The 20,494-nt window shown below is 32.2% G+C and overlaps 1 protein-coding gene and 1 long non-coding RNA gene across 3 annotated transcripts; both read right to left on the bottom strand.

Annotated features, from left to right (window-relative positions):
* Positions 1-2,608: 2,608 nt before the first annotated feature.
* On the bottom strand, positions 2,609-7,494 carry LOC129938793 (uncharacterized). The gene is made up of 2 exons (XR_008780482.1): positions 3,008-7,494; positions 2,609-2,968 (listed from the first exon to the last, which is right to left on the bottom strand). It is a non-coding gene; the product is annotated as an uncharacterized LOC129938793 (long non-coding RNA).
* Positions 7,495-15,655: 8,161 nt separating this feature from the next.
* On the bottom strand, positions 15,656-17,330 carry LOC129938424 (vacuolar protein-sorting-associated protein 36). 2 transcript variants are annotated; one of them, XM_056045978.1, is made up of 4 exons: positions 17,278-17,330; positions 17,051-17,191; positions 16,279-16,995; positions 15,656-16,212 (listed from the first exon to the last, which is right to left on the bottom strand). In XM_056045978.1, exons 2-4 carry the CDS (start codon positions 17,144-17,146, stop codon positions 15,814-15,816), a joined length of 1,212 nt encoding a protein of 403 aa, XP_055901953.1. In that variant the 5' UTR covers positions 17,147-17,191; positions 17,278-17,330; the 3' UTR covers positions 15,656-15,813. The 2 variants fall into 2 exon arrangements, with proteins under 2 accessions (XP_055901953.1, XP_055901952.1); XM_056045977.1 differs by lacking the exon at positions 17,278-17,330 and having other exon boundaries at positions 17,051-17,271.
* Positions 17,331-20,494: the final 3,164 nt, after the last annotated feature.

Below are 20,494 nucleotides of genomic sequence, written 5' to 3'. Positions count from 1 at the left end.
ATGCAAAACATTTTAAATTTGAGCGCTGGTGTAATCAACAAAAAAGTTCCTTTTTAAACCCCTTTTTTTTTATTTCTCAACACCACTATTGGCCATTTTAAAACTCAAAATAGCTTAATAGATAAAATCATAGGATTGGAAAACAAACAAAAAAAAAAATAAAAATGTTTAAACAATTCAAAAACAAAAATTATCATAACAGATATTAGAATAACTAAATTAAAAATAAAAAAAAATAATTTAAAAAACAAAATGATGCATTCAAATTGCTTACCAAATACCTGAATTGTATAGTCTTTCCACACGTAAATAAGAAAATGGAAACATAAATAATATTATTATTATTATTATAAATGTAAACTAAACAAAACCGTAAATTATTTTCATAATGTATAGAAAACAAAATAAACTAACAAATAATTTTAGTTCAACAATAAGAAATAATAATAATGAAAGAAAAGAAAAATGCAGCGACAAACTTAAAGTTTTAAGTTTAGACATTAAACTTTTAAATTAATAATTAAAAAAAAAACAAAAACAAAACAAACGACTTAAACTCAAATGGAACTGATGATATATCTCAAAATAAAGAATATCAATAATTGGAACCATTCAAAAAACAAAAATATAAAATTAAAAAAAAAACAGAAAACTGAAGATTTTTAAACAAATCATTTTTGATTCAAACTTGTTATGAATGTTTTGTTGTTGGGGAGATAACTAAAATGCTCTTTTTATTATTATTATTTTCTCTCTGTGTCGTCAAAGTAGTCGTTTCCCTATTCAGCCTTTTATTTTATTTTTATTTTCTTTTACATTTTTTTTTAATTTTCAATAAGATAATTATTTGTATTGTTCTTATTTTATTCTTTTAGTTTTTATATAAAACATTACACACACATATTATGTATAGATATTTATTGTTAAGTTTTTTAAAATTAGTATATATTCATCATTTGAACAAAAAATAAAAAATATATAATATATATTCTTTCTTTCCCAACAGAACAGAGAAAAAAAAATTAAAATTAGTACACAATTTAGATAAGTTAAATTGAAATGATATAAATTTAATTAAGTAATAAAGAAAACAAAAATATTCTCATGTTGATAATATTGTGTAAGAAAGTTCAAATTATTAATGCGAAGCGATTCATGCAAATTTAAATAAAACAAAACAAAAAATATAAGGAAAAAAAACAAAGTTTATTATGATTATAGTAAATAAAAACAAAAACAACAACAAAAAAAAAAACAAATTATACATAATAAAATGCTGTAGTATTAATTTATCCTGTAACTATACATACATCTATATATATACACCATATATAAATATATTTTGTAAATTTTTGTTTAACTAATTAAATTATGTTTTAAATTAAATTCTTAAAAACAAAAAAAAAACAACTTCTTTTGTTTGTGTTTAATTTTTGAATTTATTTTTGGAATGATTTATAAACACTTCAAAAAGGGAAATGACTTGGTTTTCTTTTCATATAATTTTCGTTTTATTACAAATCTATTTTTATTTGTTTTTATTTATTTGAACAAAAATTCAGGGGTGGAATCGGCTAAGGTGATAGTTGACCATCATTTTTTTGATAGTCAAATTGACTATTATTTTCATTCCGTCTGTGTAAGATGATTCAACTTAATTCAATTCGATTGAACAATTTCAGATTCAAATCGTTTGCCTTGGTAAAATTTTAAATCGATTCCTATAAAATATCTAAATAAAAGTATCAAATTGGCTGTGTTTAAATAAAAATCTTACTTTTCTTGCTTTTTTCGAATGTCGTAACCTTTGTTGGTCACATTAGTGTGTAACAAAGTAAACTAAGAACGTTTTCCAGTCGTTTGTGTAAGCGTCTGGTAGCTCTTTTCGGTATAAATATATTCGTTTCAAAATGACTATCACATTTTTTGTGACAGCTTTGTAGGTATCAATTTGAATATCACCTTAATCAAATTCGATCATTCTGATTGTCATTTATCAACAATCACCTTAGCCGATTCCACCCCAGTTTGTGAGGAGTTTCCTTTGTTCGTCTCATTGTCGTCCTGTGATGGAAACTGATTCAAGGAATAAGATTACTTTACGCAAAATTTTATCAAAACGAATAAAATATCATCAAATCCGTTCGTAATGTTAAGTAAAGTTAAGCACTAGAAACGTTGTTTGTGATAGTTTTTTGGGGATTTATAAAAGTAAAAGAGAACAAAAAAAATAATACAAAAATTAATTCACATCTTTATCATCATCATCACTTCGCTTGTAGAAAATTTTGAAATCACTATTTTTTAAATAAGTGTTATGGGGAAATATTTTCGTTGATTGTATAAAAATATGCAGTTTATTTCATTTTATTACTTCAGCCACAAGTTTCTCCAGCAAGTTTGGTCCCCCTCAAAATGTACATTTTTCCAACCAAGTTGATTGATGTGTTCAAGCTCACCTAACTGTGTTCACTGGAGTGATTAAAACAAAAGAAAGAAACTTTTTTGAGTATTAATAGTTCTAGCTATTTGGTTAAAGCTTCGGGCAATAATACTCCTGTTGAAATTATAGGTTTTTAGTTCTTTCAATTTTCCATATAAATTATAAAATCTTTTATGAGTTATGAACTTGTTATATTTAAATCACGAGTATAACCTTTTCTTAAGAAAATCCTTAAAAATATGTAAGTCTTAACATAATTTTCTAATTGATGCAAGTTATTTAAACGTTTTTTTTTAGATCTCCTCTTAATATTTATCTGCTTTCGCAACTGTATGAGGTGAACATATTTATGAAAAACTAATTCTTGCTTATCAAAGCTAATTTTACTGAAATATCTGCTTTTGTTCATACAAATTATTGTCAGCTTAAATTGGAAACAAAAGTCCTTATTTTCCATTTTTTAATTTTAAGACAATTTTTATTCATACATACAAATCTGACATGTTTAAGTCAGTCGAGTATGCTCTACAGATTTTCTTCTACTGTGTCGTTCCTTAAGATTACAATTGAAGTCTTTATTATTGGCCGAAGCATTATATCCAAGTCATCTCATCCGTTGGAACTTGATGTTTGTTTTGGACCGGTCAATAGAGCCTTACAGCTTTTCTTTACTATTAGGTTCTCTTTTATAATGTTTGCAATTAAATTAGTACCCATAGCCTGATAGTTAATGCGTAGGACTGTCGTGCCAAAGGTCTAGGGTTCAATCCCTTTCTGTGTCATCTAAAGTTTTTTCTTCACGGGAACTGCTACTTGCGCGGTATTGACGAAGCCTCCGGGAGTAATTCTTGTCATAAAAAGTCCTTTCTCAAATTATCTGTTCGGATTTGGCTTAAAGCTGTAGGTCCCCTCTATACCTGACAACATTACTCGCATACAGTATTGTTTGAGTGTTGTAAGTCAATAGGCCCTAGTTCTCAACGGACTGGTTGCATCACCTAATTTATTTATTTATAATTAAAGTTTTACCACAATGGTCAATGTAACGGACCTTGAAAATGGTTTAAATACGTGTTTGTGATTGAGCAAAAAGTTTAGAAAATCCGTGGGTCACAATTAATTGGGTCAAATTTGTATTGAACAAAAAATCAACGCAAATATTTCGAATCACAACAATGGATTCCAGGAATTTTTTGAAATAGCTTCGAACTTATTAGATGAATTTTTAATAAGTATGAACATTAATAAATTAAGTTCGAAAAAATGCAAGTAAATCAAATCTTTTCTGTCTGCTTTTTGAACTGGCTGAGGCTGTCAATTTAATTGATCTTCCTCTAAGTTAATTTCTGCTTTTTGAAGCTCGAGAGTATCATTAGAAAGGGAAGATTATTTTCTTTTTTTTCTCCGATGATTAGGCCTGTTACTATTCGTATGTTGTTACTAATTAAGCTTATGATGTATTTATAACTTGTTGGTCATAATACTTAGGTAATGTTCTTTCCTGTTTCATTTCAAAGGAGTTCTTTCTAGATTTAACTGTTTATTAAGGATAAACTGATGAAATTGATAGTATAATTTAAATAGGTTTCGAATAGTGAATCAAATTCCAATCTAAACGACTGTTAAGGAAATCGAAGAAGTCGTTATTTGTAGACACATTTTAGACAAATGTGAGTCGGAAAATGATTTACGAGTATGTACATATGTATAATGTATATTGAAAAATGTTAGCTTTGACTCCAACTTTCGATTGGCTACTTATCATGAGGTTCTAAATATTTAGAAGGTACACAAATATGTATATTTTTCAGTTCAGCTGAGAAAATTCTTGGATATAAAACTAAAAAACGTCAGTTTAAATTTGGATCTTAGAATATTATTATTTCCTTTTGCTATTTTTCAAGTCAAATTAAAGAAGTTACTACTTCAAACAAGTGTCAATCGCATTTTTGAAAAGTTTTCCGAATTTCTCAGTCGATATCGCGTCTTCAATAACTCTGTGTTAGAAAGTCCTAGAAAAGGTTCTAGAATTATTTTTCGTGTTCGTTTAGTATTAAAAGTTTCAGATTCAATACTAACGTCTTCTCTCGAACGTTTTGGTAAACACGTGAATGTTTCAATAAATTTACCTCAGATTGAACTTAAATATTTTATTTTTTTTTAATTCTAAGAAGAATCTATTTGTACGTTTTACGTTATAACAAAGTTTTAAATAATTTAAAACTAATGTGGCTAATACACAAAACAGAATTTTACGTGAACGCTTAGCAAAATAGGTTTCTTGCCCTTCTTATTGTAAGCGTTTTCTTGCTAAATACTGACCTTAATTTCTCGTCTACAAAACTAAGTATTGGATTCCTATTAACATGCTGCGAAGAATACTGAGACTCTTGTTATATTTTCTTAACATCCAGCCATTAACTCTTTAATTAAATATATTCGCTAGTTATGAAAGAAGTTGGTTTTGGGTAGACTAATGTGAACTTGACTGATGAAATATTCAAATTTTGAGTGTGTCTAAGATTGTGGAGGAATCTCTTTAAAAGTATTCTTTTAAACTTATTGAACAGATTCTGCGATTCTTTTACTTTGAATTCATGTGATTGTCATTAGTATAAAAGTCGTTCATATTAAGAAAATACAATCAAATGAACAAAATTTGGGCCTAGAAATCGTAGAAATTCAAAGGTAATAATGCTTAATTTAAAAAAAGGCTTAATATACGAGTATGGAAATAAAACTACTTGAGTATCTGACATTTATTTAACTAGATTTTTTACATATTGTTAATAAAATGATGACTTATCAGGCTTGAAATTAAAAAAGAGTTTCACACAACATAAGCTACCTCTATTAGAAATTATTTGGCAAAATAATTTCGTTTTTTAACAGAAGCAATAGTGTCTTAACTTAAATGCGGTTTTTTTTCAAGTTGATGTTTGAGGTGTATTGAAATTTCGGTGGTCCTGTGGCTAGGTACATATGTAAAACAATTCAATAAGTCGACTTGCGAAAAGCCTCCTAACTTATAAGGAACACTAAAAGCCTTTAATAATTAATATCCGAGTCATCAAAAGTTAGCTGAGAAATATATACATAGAATTAACCTTTATTTTTGTTTGTGATTAGTCAGAAAATTGAAATATATGAATGTAAAATTACGTGTCCTGAGTTTTTAGTTTCCAGTTCGAAACAGATTGGGCAGGTTCAGACTAGCCTTTGATTGGTCAGCTGCCAAAAAATTACCTTCCAATTAATGCAACTTTAATGGAAAGTTGACTGGAAAGTTAGTCAAGAAAAATCTCCCTAACTATTAAGTCAAATCTACTTCTATCAAAATGACAGTTGATCATGCTTTTTCGTTCAACTGAAAGCTGAACTTTATTACTCTATGATTTATTTATTTTCTGTATAACTCCATTTTTAATGTCTTCTGTAAATGGTTTCCTTGTCAATTCGAAAAAGAAATGAGTTAAATTTGTTTACAATACAAAATACAAATCGTGATGGGCTTGTAGTTTGCCTGAGGACTGTTTTGTAGACCATAATGTTTTTGGTAGTACTTTTACTATGAACATAAAGTAGTGGTTTGCGAAGTAATGTTCTGAATTTGAAATTCATGACACTTAAAAAACTAACTAGTTGCCTTAGTCAAAATGTACGTTCAAAGAATGAAGTTGGCTGCAAATGAAGTCCCTTATGTAGTCTAAACCTGCCCATTTTCAACATGTCATGTGATGTTTTTGAAAGTAGGCGCAAAGTAACAAGGATAAAATAAGTTTTTTGTTGTTATGAAAAGTTTAATCGTTTGGCTCAAAATACTCTGTTGATTTCGATCCAGGAGCTTCCGTTGGAATTTAAAAAAATTGATTTTTATTTATATTTATAAAATTTATTTACATTATGGATATAATTTTATTTCCCCAATTTAACAACAACAACAACCGCTAAATGAAACTCGATTCCTTTTCAATGCATTTTTAAAATACAATAAATAGTTATAAAGTAAACAAATAAAACTGATATAAAACAAACTTCCTATACAATCGAAGCCAGCAAAAAGAAAAACAAAAACAGAAACAGAAAAAAACACCAACAAAAACAAAATCAAGTAAAACATTTTTAAGATCGAAAAATTACTTATAATAAATTATTATTGTAGGCTAAGAAAATAAAAAACAAATCATTATTTCTACTCATCTTCAATTTGTTAAAAAAAATAAGAAAACAAAATAAAAAGTCGTCAAAACGTAAAACTCCATCACACGTGTTGTTAATATTTAAGCAAAAAAAAATAAACACCATTTTGTAAATGTTGTAAATAAATTTATACTAAGAAAATAAAAAAAATTATTATTATTTTAAGAAACATTTAAACAAATAAAACTCAACTGAACTATGAACAAAAAAAGAATGAAGAAGAAAACTGATTAAGTGGAATCCAACAAAATAATATTCAATCGATGCATTATTTTAAATTAACAACAAAATTGTACTATGAGTAAAAAATAATTTGACAAAGATTCATAAATTATAAGTACATCATTATGCAAAACTATGATCTTATATTTAAACATATTTCACTTAATTAAACAAAAAACAAGAAAAAAAATAAATATAAACAAAAAATACACCAAAACAAAGTGAGAAGACAAAATGATAAATTACTAAAAATTATGTACTATCAAATAATAAATAACTTAAATAAAATTATATAAACAAATGAAATAAAAAATTATTATTGTAAATTAAAAAAAAATGCAGCAGAGCAAAGATAAGGTTAAACATACAAGACAAGACGAACTATACAAACAAAATGATAAAAAAGTATTACTAACATTAATTTTCATTTAATTATAATTTTTATTAAGTTAATTTTTAACAAATAAAATTAATAAAAAAAAACGCTTTATAATGCAAATGACTTACGACGATTTACATTAAAATATATATATATATAAATATATATATATAAAAACAAGAACAAAATTATATAAAGTTATTAATTATATAATTAAAGACTATACATTTAAGTGAATCTATGTGATCCACACAGTGTCATAATGTAATATTATTATTATTAATTATTATTATATATATATTTCTGCAAAAAATAAAAGTTTATTTGTTGAAACGAATTTGGAATGCAATATACCGAAGAAAAATAAAACTAATAATTATATTAAATAAAAATCTCTATAGTGTGAAACTTTCTATATAAATATATATTTATATCTTATATAGGTTTATTTTCTAAATTAATTAATTCTATATAAACTCTAGCTACATTCAATTAATTACATATTTTGTTTTCTTCTTATTTGTATTAATTTTCTTTTTTATAAATATATAATTTTGTTCATATAACTTAATTAATATTTTTTAAAAAATGATTAGAGCAGAAAAAAAATAATAGAAACGGAGAGCAATGAAAAAATATTTTGTTATTTAAATAAGATAAATTTATAATATAAAATATAATAATTTAAAAAAAAAAATGTGAAAATAAATTAATAAAAAAAAACAAAAAAATTATTATAAGATGATAAGAATGGATGGACATACAAGGTTACAATGATGGAAATATAAAAGAATAATAATTTCTGAAAATATATTATAAAAAAAATAAAATCGCTTACATTTTTATTAAAATATTATTTAGGTCCGTATAACTGGAAACACCAAAATCGAATTTCAAAAATCTAATGATGCAGAAATTTAGGGCTCTTTTGTGCTAATTAAGTGCTCTAATCCCGACTTGGCTGGTTCCCAGCTTGACATACCCAATTTGGTATCTCAAGCCCCTACCCCCTTAATCACGTCGCATTTTGGAAGTTTTCTGTGTCTCGGAAACATGGTTCTCGTGCAATGTTAATGATCAAATGTGTTCACTGAAGGGATAAAAAGTTTTTCGAGCAGATAGATTGGGTAGAGGTGGAGGGGTGGCAATTTTTGTAAAGAACATTATTAAATGTAAGTTGCACTGTGTTTCCTCTTCCGACAGTAAAATTGAGTATGTGTTCGTAGACTTGAAGGGCTCTGAAAACAAACTTCTTGTCGGAGTAGCATACATACCAAACAATAGCATTAGCTTTTTGCTTTGATAAGCCTCTTGGAAGAAGTTTCTCTTACCTGCTCTGATGTTATATTGTGCGCAGACTTTAACAGTAATATTTTAGTTGATACTAGTCTTCCTGAAGGGTTGAGTATTTTTAGTTTGCAATCAGTAAATACTACCATGCCAACACATTTCTCAGGAAGAAGTTCAACGTTGCTCGATCTGTTCTGGGTAAGTGATCTTCAAAAAGTTGCACTTTATGACCAACTTTCTGCACCAGGTTTTTCAAGACATGACCTGATATTTCTTGCATTTGATTTTCATATTTCTTCATATTTAAGAACATTCCAGTACGGGGACTTAAGAAATATTAATTTAAATGCATTGGAACACCAAACTAGAAATGTAAATTGGGAAGCTTTGTATTATATGCATTCAACAACGGAACAAGTACAATTCCTTAACGAAAATATTAAAATCTTGTATGATGCTCATGTTCCTTTAAAAACAGTAAGAACTGACGTTTATAGGCCTCCTTGGTACACTTCCAAAATACGATTTCTTATACAAAAACGTGATGAAGCTTATAAATGGTGGAAACGATATAGACTACTGGAACTAAGACAAGTTTACTGCTCCCTAAGGAATAAAGTAGTACAAGAGATAAAAGCTGCTAAGGCCACGGGTTTTTCTACACGTTTAGGTTCATCTTTGAACAAGCGTCAGGTGTGGAAGAATTTAAGAGAAATAGGCATTGGTAAACTTAAAGGTGACGTAGTTGACAATATCGATGGCAACATCTTAAATCGTAAATTTGTTTCGTTACCATCCATACCCGTGTCCATCAACGTTGAAAATTCAAACGATGTAAGACTGGGCGAGAGTGACATAACCTCAACATTAAGTTTTGGTTTCACCACCATAAACGACACAAATATAGTAGAGAGCCTTTTATCATTAAAATCTAATGCTTCTGGCGTTGATGAGATTCATCCCATATTTTTAAAAGTTATTTTGCCGATTCTCTTACCATACATAACTCATATTTTTAATTACATTCTTACAACAAGTGAATATCCTCCTCAATAAAAACTTGCAAAAGTCATCCCTATCCCGAAAAATTCACAAATGGATGATTTTAGGCCCATATCCATTTTGCCTTACATCTCAAAAGTTTTTGAAAAATTGGTATAAAGACAAATGAATGCGTATTTGAGCCGTACAAATCTATTAACGCCAAACCAATCTGGTTTCCGTAAGAGGCATAGCTGTATTACCTCGCTCATAAATGTGACAGAAGATTTGCGACAATCGATGGATGAAAACAAAATCTCGTTTCAAGTTTTACTAGACTTTTCCAAGGCATTCGATTCCGTAGACTTCTCTGTTCTGTGCAACAAACTTCATAATGAGTTTAGTTTCTCATCCAATGCTGTAGATTTAATCAATTCTTACTTGAGTGGAAGAAAACAAGCAGTTGATATAAATAAGAATTTATCTGAGTTTTTTTCAACTACTAGGGGAGTTCCACAAGGGTCAATTTTGGGTCCACTCTTGTTTTCATTGTACATTAACGCACTTCCTAGTATTGTAAAGTACTGTAAAATCTGTATGTACGCCGACGATGTGCAGTTGTACCTAAGTTGCAGAGTCGGTGTCATTGAACATCATGTAGCTTGTATAAACGAATCTCATGGCCACGGAAACCATTAGACTTATCCTACTTTCCATTGGTATTCCTTAACAATACTCCAATTATATACTCTGAGACAGCTAGAAATCTGGGTATTGTTTTTAATCCCTGCTTGACGTGGGATAATCATATAAACTCAGTCATAGGAAAAACGCATGATGCTTTACGTTCCCTTAAAGCCTCTCAATCTTTTACCCCTATCAAAACTCGAATTATGCTGGTGAAAACATTAATAGCGCCAATTCTTATTTATGGGTGTGAAATATATAGTTCGTGCAGTTTTGAAAGCAAGCGTAAATTAAATGTAGCTTTCAACAGCGCAGTTCGTTATATCTATGGTTTACGAAGATATGAGCATGTTTCAGCGTTTTCAGTTAAGCTTTTCAACATGACATTTAACAGTTTCCTGGAGCTTCGTACTCTACTTTTGTTTTCTGACATTTTACTAACGCATGAATCCCGCTATTTGTTTGAAAGAATACGAACACCTACTTCGAGTAGATCCGGGCAACTCATTCATCCGCGGTACTCATCCTTAACATCGGAGCGCCAATTTTTTATAAATAGTATTCGTCTTTGGAATAGTCTTCCACGCGATATTAGGAGTATTGAAGATCCGCGAAGGATGAAGATAGAAATTAGAAATCATCTATCGTCTTTAAATGTTTGAGCATTAATTATGATTAAAATTAATATAATTAGTTTTCTTCTTATTTTTCTTTGTTTGTCTTTGTTATAGAATAAATTGAAACTACTTTGAATTATCTTTGATACTACTAATAAAAATACTTATTTGTAATAATAGCTTTTCACTTGCTTATAAGATATTGTATCTTACTGTGTTAAGCAAACGATAATAAATTGTTAAATTGTTAAATTTTTGGAGACTTTCTAAACAAAACAATTACTTTCCTCTTACTAACATACACAAAGCCCACTGTGTTTATAGGAAGTGGGGATAAATTTGAACTTTCTGCACATTTCGTATCTCAAAATGCGTAAATTCAAATTTGACGAGTTAAATTTTAAATGGCGAGGAAGGTTACATTATTTACTTACTTACTTAGGTCCTCAGACCTGTTAAGTCCGTTGGGAACCCCTTAAGGGGCATAGGGCCTCTACTACGCCTACGCGCCATCTTGTACGATTTCGGAGATGAGCTGAACCCTCCAACTTTTCCCTAGTGACGCTGTTCCCGCCTCAACTGTCCTGCGCCATTTGCTTCTCGATCATTTAGATCTTCTTCCTTCGTGTGTGAGCGCCTTCGTATTATAAAGTCTATAGGTTTCTGCCCATTAATTCTATGGAGGACCTCATTTGATATACATTTTGGTCAAATAATCCATAGGATGTTACTCACAAAGGTTGCAGCTTTCTTGTAATGGCTGAAGTAACCTTCCGAGTGCGACACCCATAAAGAAGCACAGATTCGACATTTGCGCGAAGCAATTGTAGATTTGTTTTTAAACTGATAGAGTTATTCCTCCATTCCATTCCATTTTCTACAGCATACCGAACGCCGCTTTTGTTTTGTCGATGGATGCGGCAGATGACGCTTTGTTCGGTTCCGCTTTCGATGGAGACGATACACTCAACTAGCATAAAATGAGCCCTAAATTACACCATCATTAGATTTTTTAAATTTTGTTTGGTTTAAAAAGTCGCCAAAAATTGCAATTTTGTGACGTGATTATGGGGGTAAGGGCTTGAGATACCAAATTGGGTTTCACTAACTTAGGAGCCCAAGAAGAGCTCCAATGGTCAAGCTGGGATAGCCACACGTTTGAGGGGGAAGGGATTTTTGAACCAAGTCGGGATTAGAGCTCAGAAAGAGTCCTAAATTTTCTTCTTTTATACAGACGGTAGAGGAGATATGGCCCGTAATGGATGGAACCCGCGGTGGCGGCTACAGTTCCAGTTAAGTTAAACTACTTTCTTTAGGAAAATCTTATAGGAATTTAGGGAGTAGTTATGCCTGTTGAACGAACCCATCAACTGCAAAGCGATGAACACAGCTAAATACTTTTACCAAGGATCACCAACTTCACAATAGTTTTTTGTATCTAACTGTCTCTTCTCTCGAAACCAAGCCGCCAACGATCTAGCTTCTCAGATATGTTTTCTTCTATCAAAATTAAAATAACTTTGTAAAACCTTTTTTACATCTGATAAAACATAACTTTTGCTAACAATGCCGACTCTCATCCTTACAGTTCAAACCAAGGACCTAAAAGAGGATGAAAAACTGCGATATATTTATACTGTGATTACTGCTTACGAGAAAACCAACAACGCCTAGACAAGAATTCTTGAGCTATAGGTGCATAAACGAGCGTCTTGAGACCATCCGCATTAAGGCTAAATTCGGAACCTTAAGCCTAGCGTTTTATGAGCACACGGCCTCACAGAAGAGAAGCATGACAACACCAATAATATATTCCTCGAGCTCTTGGACAAAGCATATGAGCAATTTCTTATCTAATATGTATATTAAAATTTCCTGGGGGATTTTAATGCCAAGCTAGGAAAATAAGACATATTTGGTGGAATATCGGCTTACACGAAAACACTTCCGATAACGGATTTATCCTCATCGATTTTGTTGCGGGGCAAACAGCCAGAACTCGTTTTCCACATTTCAACTACATTTGTTTCCAAGGAATGGGCAGGTTCAGGCAACATAAGGGACTTAATTTGCAGTCAACTTCATTCTTTGAACATACATTTTGACCAAAGAAACTAGTTAGTTTTTCAAGTGTCATGAATTTCAAATTCAGAACTTTACTTCGCAAACCTCTAATTTAAGTTCGTAGTATAAAAAGTACCAACAAAATTATTGTCTCCAAAACACTTCTTAGGCAAGCTACAAGTCCACCACAATTTGTTGTATTGTAAAGTAATATTGGTTACTTCTTTTTTCAAATTGACAAGAAACCCTTTAACAGAAAGCACTAAGTAAAGTCGTGCAGAAAAATAAATAAATCATTGAGTAATAAAGTTCAGCTCTCAGTTGAACTGAAGTAGACTTGGCTTAATACTTAGGGAGATTTTTCTTGACTAACTTTCCAGTCAACTTTCCATTCAAGTTGCTTTAATTGAAAGGTAATTGTTTGGCAGCTGGCCAATCAGATGCTAGAAACTTGCCTAACTTTCAACTATCTTATGTCGTCTGAACCTGCCCTGCCCAATGTCGCCAGGCAAATGCAGCCAAACAAAATGCACGCAAGGTGGCACTGCATTGATGAATAACATTTACTCACGAGCTATACAAGTACAAGACGAGTGTGGAACACCGACTTCTCAGAAGCAAAAGAAGGAGCATGAGCAGAGTGCAATCGAATATGTTGAGAGGTTCAAAAGCAGAAATGGAGTTCGAAAGTTTAATGAGAAGGTGAAACCAAATTCACAAGTGCATAAACCTCGAACCGAATATTGTACAGACGAAAGTGAAAACATCATAGTATAGAACGCAGTCAATGATGAGAATATGAAAGCACCCATAATGCAGACTGCATAACGGCAACGACGCGACTAACCGAATTTCGCTGTCAGGCAGGATGATCTATTCAACTTCGATGACGAAAGCCAACAATCTCGTACTCCCGAATTAGACGAAGTAAAGATTGATATATCTAAGCTAAAGTCTAATAAAGCCGCTGGAGCGGATAGCTTCAATGTCGAGTTCTTTAAAGCAGCTGGAGATAAGTTGGTTAGGAGAATGCAATAACTTATCTGTAAGATATGGTCGGAAGAAAGCATGCCCGATGAATGGAACCTCAGTATTGTTTGCTCGATTCTGAAAAAAGAAGACCCTCTAAACTGCACCAACTATAGAGGAATAAGTCTACTTAACATCGCCTATAAAATCTTCGTCAAGAACCTGATATGTAATTATCAGTGTGGTTTTAGACCAGGAAAGTCCACAGTTGATCAAATATTCATATTACGGCACATCCTGGAAAAAACCCAAGAACACCAAATCGACACCCACCATCTTTTCATCGATTTCAAGGCCGCATATGACAGCATATACAGGACGAGCTGTATAGAGCCATGTCTAGTTTTGGCATCCCTGCCAAAGTCCGTTTATGCAGGATGACCATGGAGAATTCAAGCTGCTCCATAAAGGTTGGAAACAACTTAACAGAACCTATCGAATTCAAAAAAGGTTTTAGACAAGGTGATGCGCTGTCATGTGATTTTTTGAACATCGTGCTTGAAAGAATAGTGCAGAGTTCACACGTCAACACTAGAAGCACTATCTTTCAAAAGTCTGTCCAATTACTATAGCATATGCTGATAATCGGAAGAACTCAGCGTGATGTCAATGGGGCTTTTGTGAGTATTGAGGCAGCGGCAGTAATAATGGGTTTAACGGTTAATGAGGGCAGAACAAAGTACATGCTGTCGTCAGGAAAGGACATACAACACCGACGTCTTTATCAAAACGTCACCAACGGCAGACGTAACTTTGAATTAGTCAATTACTTCGTCTACCTAGGCTCCGCTGTAAATGCAGAAAACAACACCAGCGCTGAGATCAAACGCTGAATAACTCATGCTAACCGTTTTTTCTTGGACTAAGAAAGCAATTGAGTGGTAAAGTCATCTCTCGAGGGTCCATATTTATACGCTTCCTGCTATACGGTGCAGAAGCATGGACTATGATAAAAGCGGATGAAAGCACCTTGGGTCGGTTCGAGAGAAAAGTTGTTCATGTAAACTACAATCCCGTATGAATTAAAAGTGAGTGGAGGAGAAGATGGAACGACGAGCTGTACGGGATGTACAGATACGTAGGCTTAGCCAGAACGTCCAAAGTCCAACGACTAAGATGGCTGGGTCACGTAGCGCATGGAAACCAACGCTCCGGCCCGGAAAGTCTTCGAATCCACACCCACAGGATAGCGCAGTAGAGGAAGACCGCGGAGAGACCGAGCTAGATGGAGAAGTTTGTTGGGTGAGGCCCTAGTTCTCACAGGACTGTAGCGCCACCTTAAGCAAGTAGTAATCAAAATTAAATTTGAAGACACTTTACTAAACTCGTACAATCTATATACATATACACAACATGGTATAGTTTTCATTTTGATAGCAAAAAGGCAACTTTACTACATCAGCACTACAAATTTCCATTTTTGAACATTAGTGAGTCAAACTCTCATCAATATAAATTGCAACACCTCCAGACGTTGCAACAACTAAAAAGCGCGTAACCCAAATTTCAAGAAATGTGTTATCACGTTTCCAATTTCCAACATTTTCATGGGAAATTTTATTCCGCATATTGTGTTTGAAATCCATATCAAAATCCAATTTTTTTTTTAATCTTTTTGGTTCATACGAGATTTTGAACAATCATAATAAAGCTTGTCGGTGCGTTCACCACAGAAAAAGCCTTGCCTACCTCTTCAGTACATGAAAAATTCATACTTCGAAAAACAACAAACCAAACTATAAGAACACTTTTGTTAAAATTTAAAAAGCTCTTATATTTTCATATATTTTATGTTAATAATGTTTACATAATATGCATGTAATTGCGACACAAACGGTAATAATTTTTTGGAAAAAAAGAAAAACAAAAAATAAAACTTTACAAAGGCGCTACTACTTCTATTAGTAATCTACAACGGTATTATCCTGTTTAAGTAGAATTAAATTCGGATAAAATCTGAGTCCCTCTATTGATTCATCTCGACATATCAGTCCCATTCTTTCGCTAACCAATAGCTTTTCCTTGGCCAATAATAGAGAAATCTTCATTTCCTTGGAAAGTTCTTCAATGGCCAATGATGAGGCAGCTTCTACTTTGTCGGCTGTGTCCCTTGCAACAATTTCGTCATCCTGTGATTCCAGTTGAAGGACTTGAGCTCCACTGGGAAATTGGCGCAGCTTGATTGGTCCATCTAGGTAATGGCAAGCATTGAGAAGATCCTCGGGAGAGAGTAATTCTAAACCACGAGCTCGATTTACACGGCAATAGACATCAGCTAGTGACATCATTCCACCAGATTCCTAAGAAAGAAAAAAATAGTATCAATATTTGTTGAAGAAATGAGACGACATGTGTTCGAACACCACCTCTATTGGATCTAAAAGAAGTTCACATATCTGCCGGGCGAGGCTCTTGAAGTACGCCGAATTACTGCTGAACGCATCTCGAGTCACCGGATCGTCAATGCCCAGACTCATGAGGTAGGATTTGAATTGAATTGTCTCGTCTTCGGAAATTTCACCTTTCCGCTCACGAATCCTGGTACTGATCTCTTTGGAAATACCAACCATATCTTTGGCCATGGCCATCAAAACTTTCAAGTCCTGAAAAGCCAGCGCAATATTCTCGTTGGTTTGTTTGTGCTTCTGCTCGATGGATTTCTCGATTCCACCGATTCCGGTGCGAAGCTTGATCTTCGGAATGCTTTCGTTACGCGGTGAAGGTGTATCAGAGCCGGGGCCAGGCGGCGGAAGGTTGCAGCGAACTTCCCACACTCGTGCCTCCGTCGTTTCCCACAGCGCCATCGAGAATTCTCTATTCAGACCATTTTTACCTGAGAGTTTGATGAACCCAGCTGTGCTGAAGTCCATTGGTCCGGGAGCCTTATTACTAGCTAGCGGCTTCAAGTGCACTATTATACGGATTTTGCGCCCGAAAATGAACGAACTGGCCGTTTCCTCGCCCAACGACAGCACATACTTCAGCTGGAGACAGAGAACCGTGGCTGCTTTGGCGATCTCACCTGGACGCCCCCAGAAAAGTCGATGTGTCGTAAGGACAACTTCTCCTTCTTCGAATTGAGTCTGAGAAAGAGATTGTTTAGCATTTGAAAGTGATTTTATTTGAGATTTTACAAACCTTATCATCGCCATCGTAGAGCTTGACATTGCGATCTTGACTTACAAGTGATTCACCTTCAAATAGACGGGCTGGGGTGTATTCGAAGCGATTCATTTCATAATAAGGACTCAATAACTAAAACTAGTTTATTTTGGTGTCCTGCAATTAAATAATAATGCGTAAATTGTTGAAAGAATTTAATTTTCTTCAATGGAATTGCAGAAAATAGAAAATCGTAAACATACGGGAGGTAGAGAAATGTCAGATTTGAAGGTTTTTGAGGTGCGGTTACAATTAAAAGAAAGTTTTTCACATAATGGCAGAGTTCAGAGTTGAATATAGTAAAGGAAAAGTAAATGCATTCAGTTCTTGAAACTGGTTTTTTTAAATAGATTGATAATTCGTAAAAATTTTACATAAATCACACCTATTTCAGTTTTGATACACAACAATTGACAGACGAAATAATTTCACTGGTCTCTATTTAGACAATTGACTAACGTAGAAAGCTTAAATATGGCCAACAAATTATTCTTACAGTTGTTAGTAGTAGTATAACAGTTAAGAGGCATTTGTGATAAATTAACATCAAATTTCTATAATTTTATTAAGAAAATAAGAAATAAAAAAAATTAATCATTGTTGAATCTTATTTAACATATAAACTCGATAGAAATACTTATTAATAAGGTTTTGAAGTTAGACAACCGTCATTATAGTAAAATGTGAAGGTTTTTCCAATAAGGAGCTTTATTTTTAAATAGTCAGCTATTCTGGAAGTTTTTTTAAGATGTTATCTTTTGAAATTTGAGAAGTAAACATTGAGCTATTAATAAAAACAGAATGATACAAATTGTTGAATATTTTATAATCCACAGTTAGCAAAACTAAAGCACTTTTAGTTCTTCTTGGAACACCTCGTCGGCAAAAGTTAAATAGGGAGATATAGTTGAGATGTTTAAACAGGTAAGTGATGTGAAATATCAAGGCAGTATGCGTCTCTCAAGAACATCAGAAAACATTGTTGATATAACTCATATTTTCATCTAAAACCTATGTTTTTCGATCCGGATCGATCTTTGGAATTACACATTCAGAAACTATATAACACCATGTAAACTAAGGTCTAACATTGAACATCAGCAACGTTATATCTTCGCAGATTGGATTCTTGCAATGCATCAAAACGATTCGGATGATAATCGAAAAATCATCTTTAGTTTTGAGACCCATTAGTACCTCGAATATCGGATACTACCTTAATAAGCAGGAATGTCAATTTTTAAGCTAGGAAAATTTTACAATAATTGCTTAAAAGTCTCTCTTTGTTATTTGCCGAAGAGATAGACATAATTAGAGACCAAGATTGTGTTACTTATCAACTCTAGATTTGTTCTTTGCGATCACATAAAACAAAAGGTTTATCCTGTTGATATTGTCTTTTTGTAAGAGACTATCGAAGAATAGATTCTGATGCTAAAGAATCTATCGTTGCAATTTGGGAATTATATATAGTGGAAAACAAACTATGTTCCACTCAACTGGAGCTTCATTAAAACACTACAAACCCCTCATATATGCAACAAATAATACGACTAAGTGGAAAAGTTTTTTAGATATTATTTAAAAAGAATACTCCAGCTTCCGAAAAATATCACTGTATGCTATATAATGAAACTCGAACTCCTTTTCCTACTAAGCTGAAAAAAACTAGTATCTTTAAAATGAGAAGCGAACTTAAACTTCATGCCACCACTTTTTTGACCTCTACAACATGAAACATGGAAGAAATGTTTCATTTTCTTGATGTTAGTCCAATTCCAAAATGATTTCGAATATCAAATGGGTAAAGTCATATTAGTATCTTAAATTTAAAAATATTATGGGATGTCTTATATCATTATTCAGTTCCATCTAGTAGCCAACTTCGCTTTATTGTCATCCAATGTGATGAAAATTTTAGAACTTAATTTTTGTATTTTGCTTATTTTGTTAAATTTTATTATAATAGATGACCCTAGTTTCTTGAATAATTATCACACGACAGTGCAGAGCTTTGTCTTGTTGACTCATGCTCGTTCATATTTGACTAACTTAAAATCCAAATCTATGGACAGAACAAAACTGAGCCGTCTCAATTTCTCTACACACGATCAATTTTTGGTATTTGGCTTAGGCAGCTATTTTTATTTTAAAAATAAATAAAATAACACGAGTTTTACAGATAATCAAACCTTGAAAAAAAGATCAATCGTTACAAACCTATGATCAAACGCTTAGGAACAAGGTTATATGAGGTTTACTGTGTATACACTGAGTTTTCTAAAGCTGTTGACCAACTTATTCAAGAAATTATTCTATTTAAACTCGAAACTCTTGTTTTTTTACTATTTTTCATAGCTTGGATCAAATAAAATTTTAAAAACAAATCCTTTGAGGTAAAATTTAGAAATTGTCATTTAGAAACTTTTGTTGCTCAATCTGGTGTCCCCCAGGGAAGCCATCTTGGCCCTTTTCTGTTCATCCTGTCTATTAACGACGTAAATTCATGTCTGCGCCCGAGTGAAGTTCTCATTTTTGTTGATGACATGAAGATTTTAAAAATCACAAGCCGAAATCGATAGTTTCACATTTTGGTGTGGGAAAAATAGCCTTGCCCCAACCATTTAAACTAGCATACGATAACTTTTACTAACAAAAGAATCGGTTGTATATTTGAATATTGTATATCACAGCAAAAAATCTTTCGCGTCTTCACTTAAAAACCCTAGGCAAGTGAGTTCAATGATCCCTATGTTACTCTTTCATTGTAAAATTGCCATCTTCGTCGTCATCTTGAATATGCTTCGCAAGTATGGATTCCCCATTACGAAATTCAAACGTGTTAAATCAATTCAACATAATTTCATTCGCTTTTCCCTAAAGGGTCTTCCTAGGGATGATTCCTACCCTGAGGCTCCACAAGAGTAAAATCCAATCCAGCTTCTCTACCGCAAACCATTGTTTTTTTTCTTGGACATATTATGTCTTGCAATTAGTAACCTCAAATGTCACATTTGAAATTATAAACGGTTAATCTGTTGTTTACTTTTTTGTTGATTTATCTTTTATGTCGGTAGTTATTGTTTTTTTTTTTTACAAAATTTTAATCAAATTATATAAAACAAATGCCTTTCAGTAAACAAAAATTAGCCCTTTAAAAAAAATGAATGCTGGTTAAGAAGCTAGAGGAACTACAACAGCTAACTATTCAAGAGAATAAAAGAAAACACAGGATTTTGGTGAAGCTATTTCTCGAAGTAAGTGAACTTCATGATTTGGAGGCGCACCTACTCAATGTTCAATGGAGAATCCAAGATATGATCTGCTTTCCTATGAACATGGTATTAGCTTCTTCAAATGCAATCCCTCCATCAAAGGTGTGTTAATAATGACTTAATATTTCTGCATCAACTCATTAAT

This window comes from Eupeodes corollae, chromosome 1, assembly GCF_945859685.1.
Source record: "Eupeodes corollae chromosome 1, idEupCoro1.1, whole genome shotgun sequence".
In the NCBI taxonomy this organism is placed as follows: domain Eukaryota; kingdom Metazoa; phylum Arthropoda; class Insecta; order Diptera; family Syrphidae; genus Eupeodes; species Eupeodes corollae.
The sequence above is the reverse complement of the archived record's forward strand: the minus strand, read 5'-3'. Positions and strand labels throughout refer to the sequence as shown.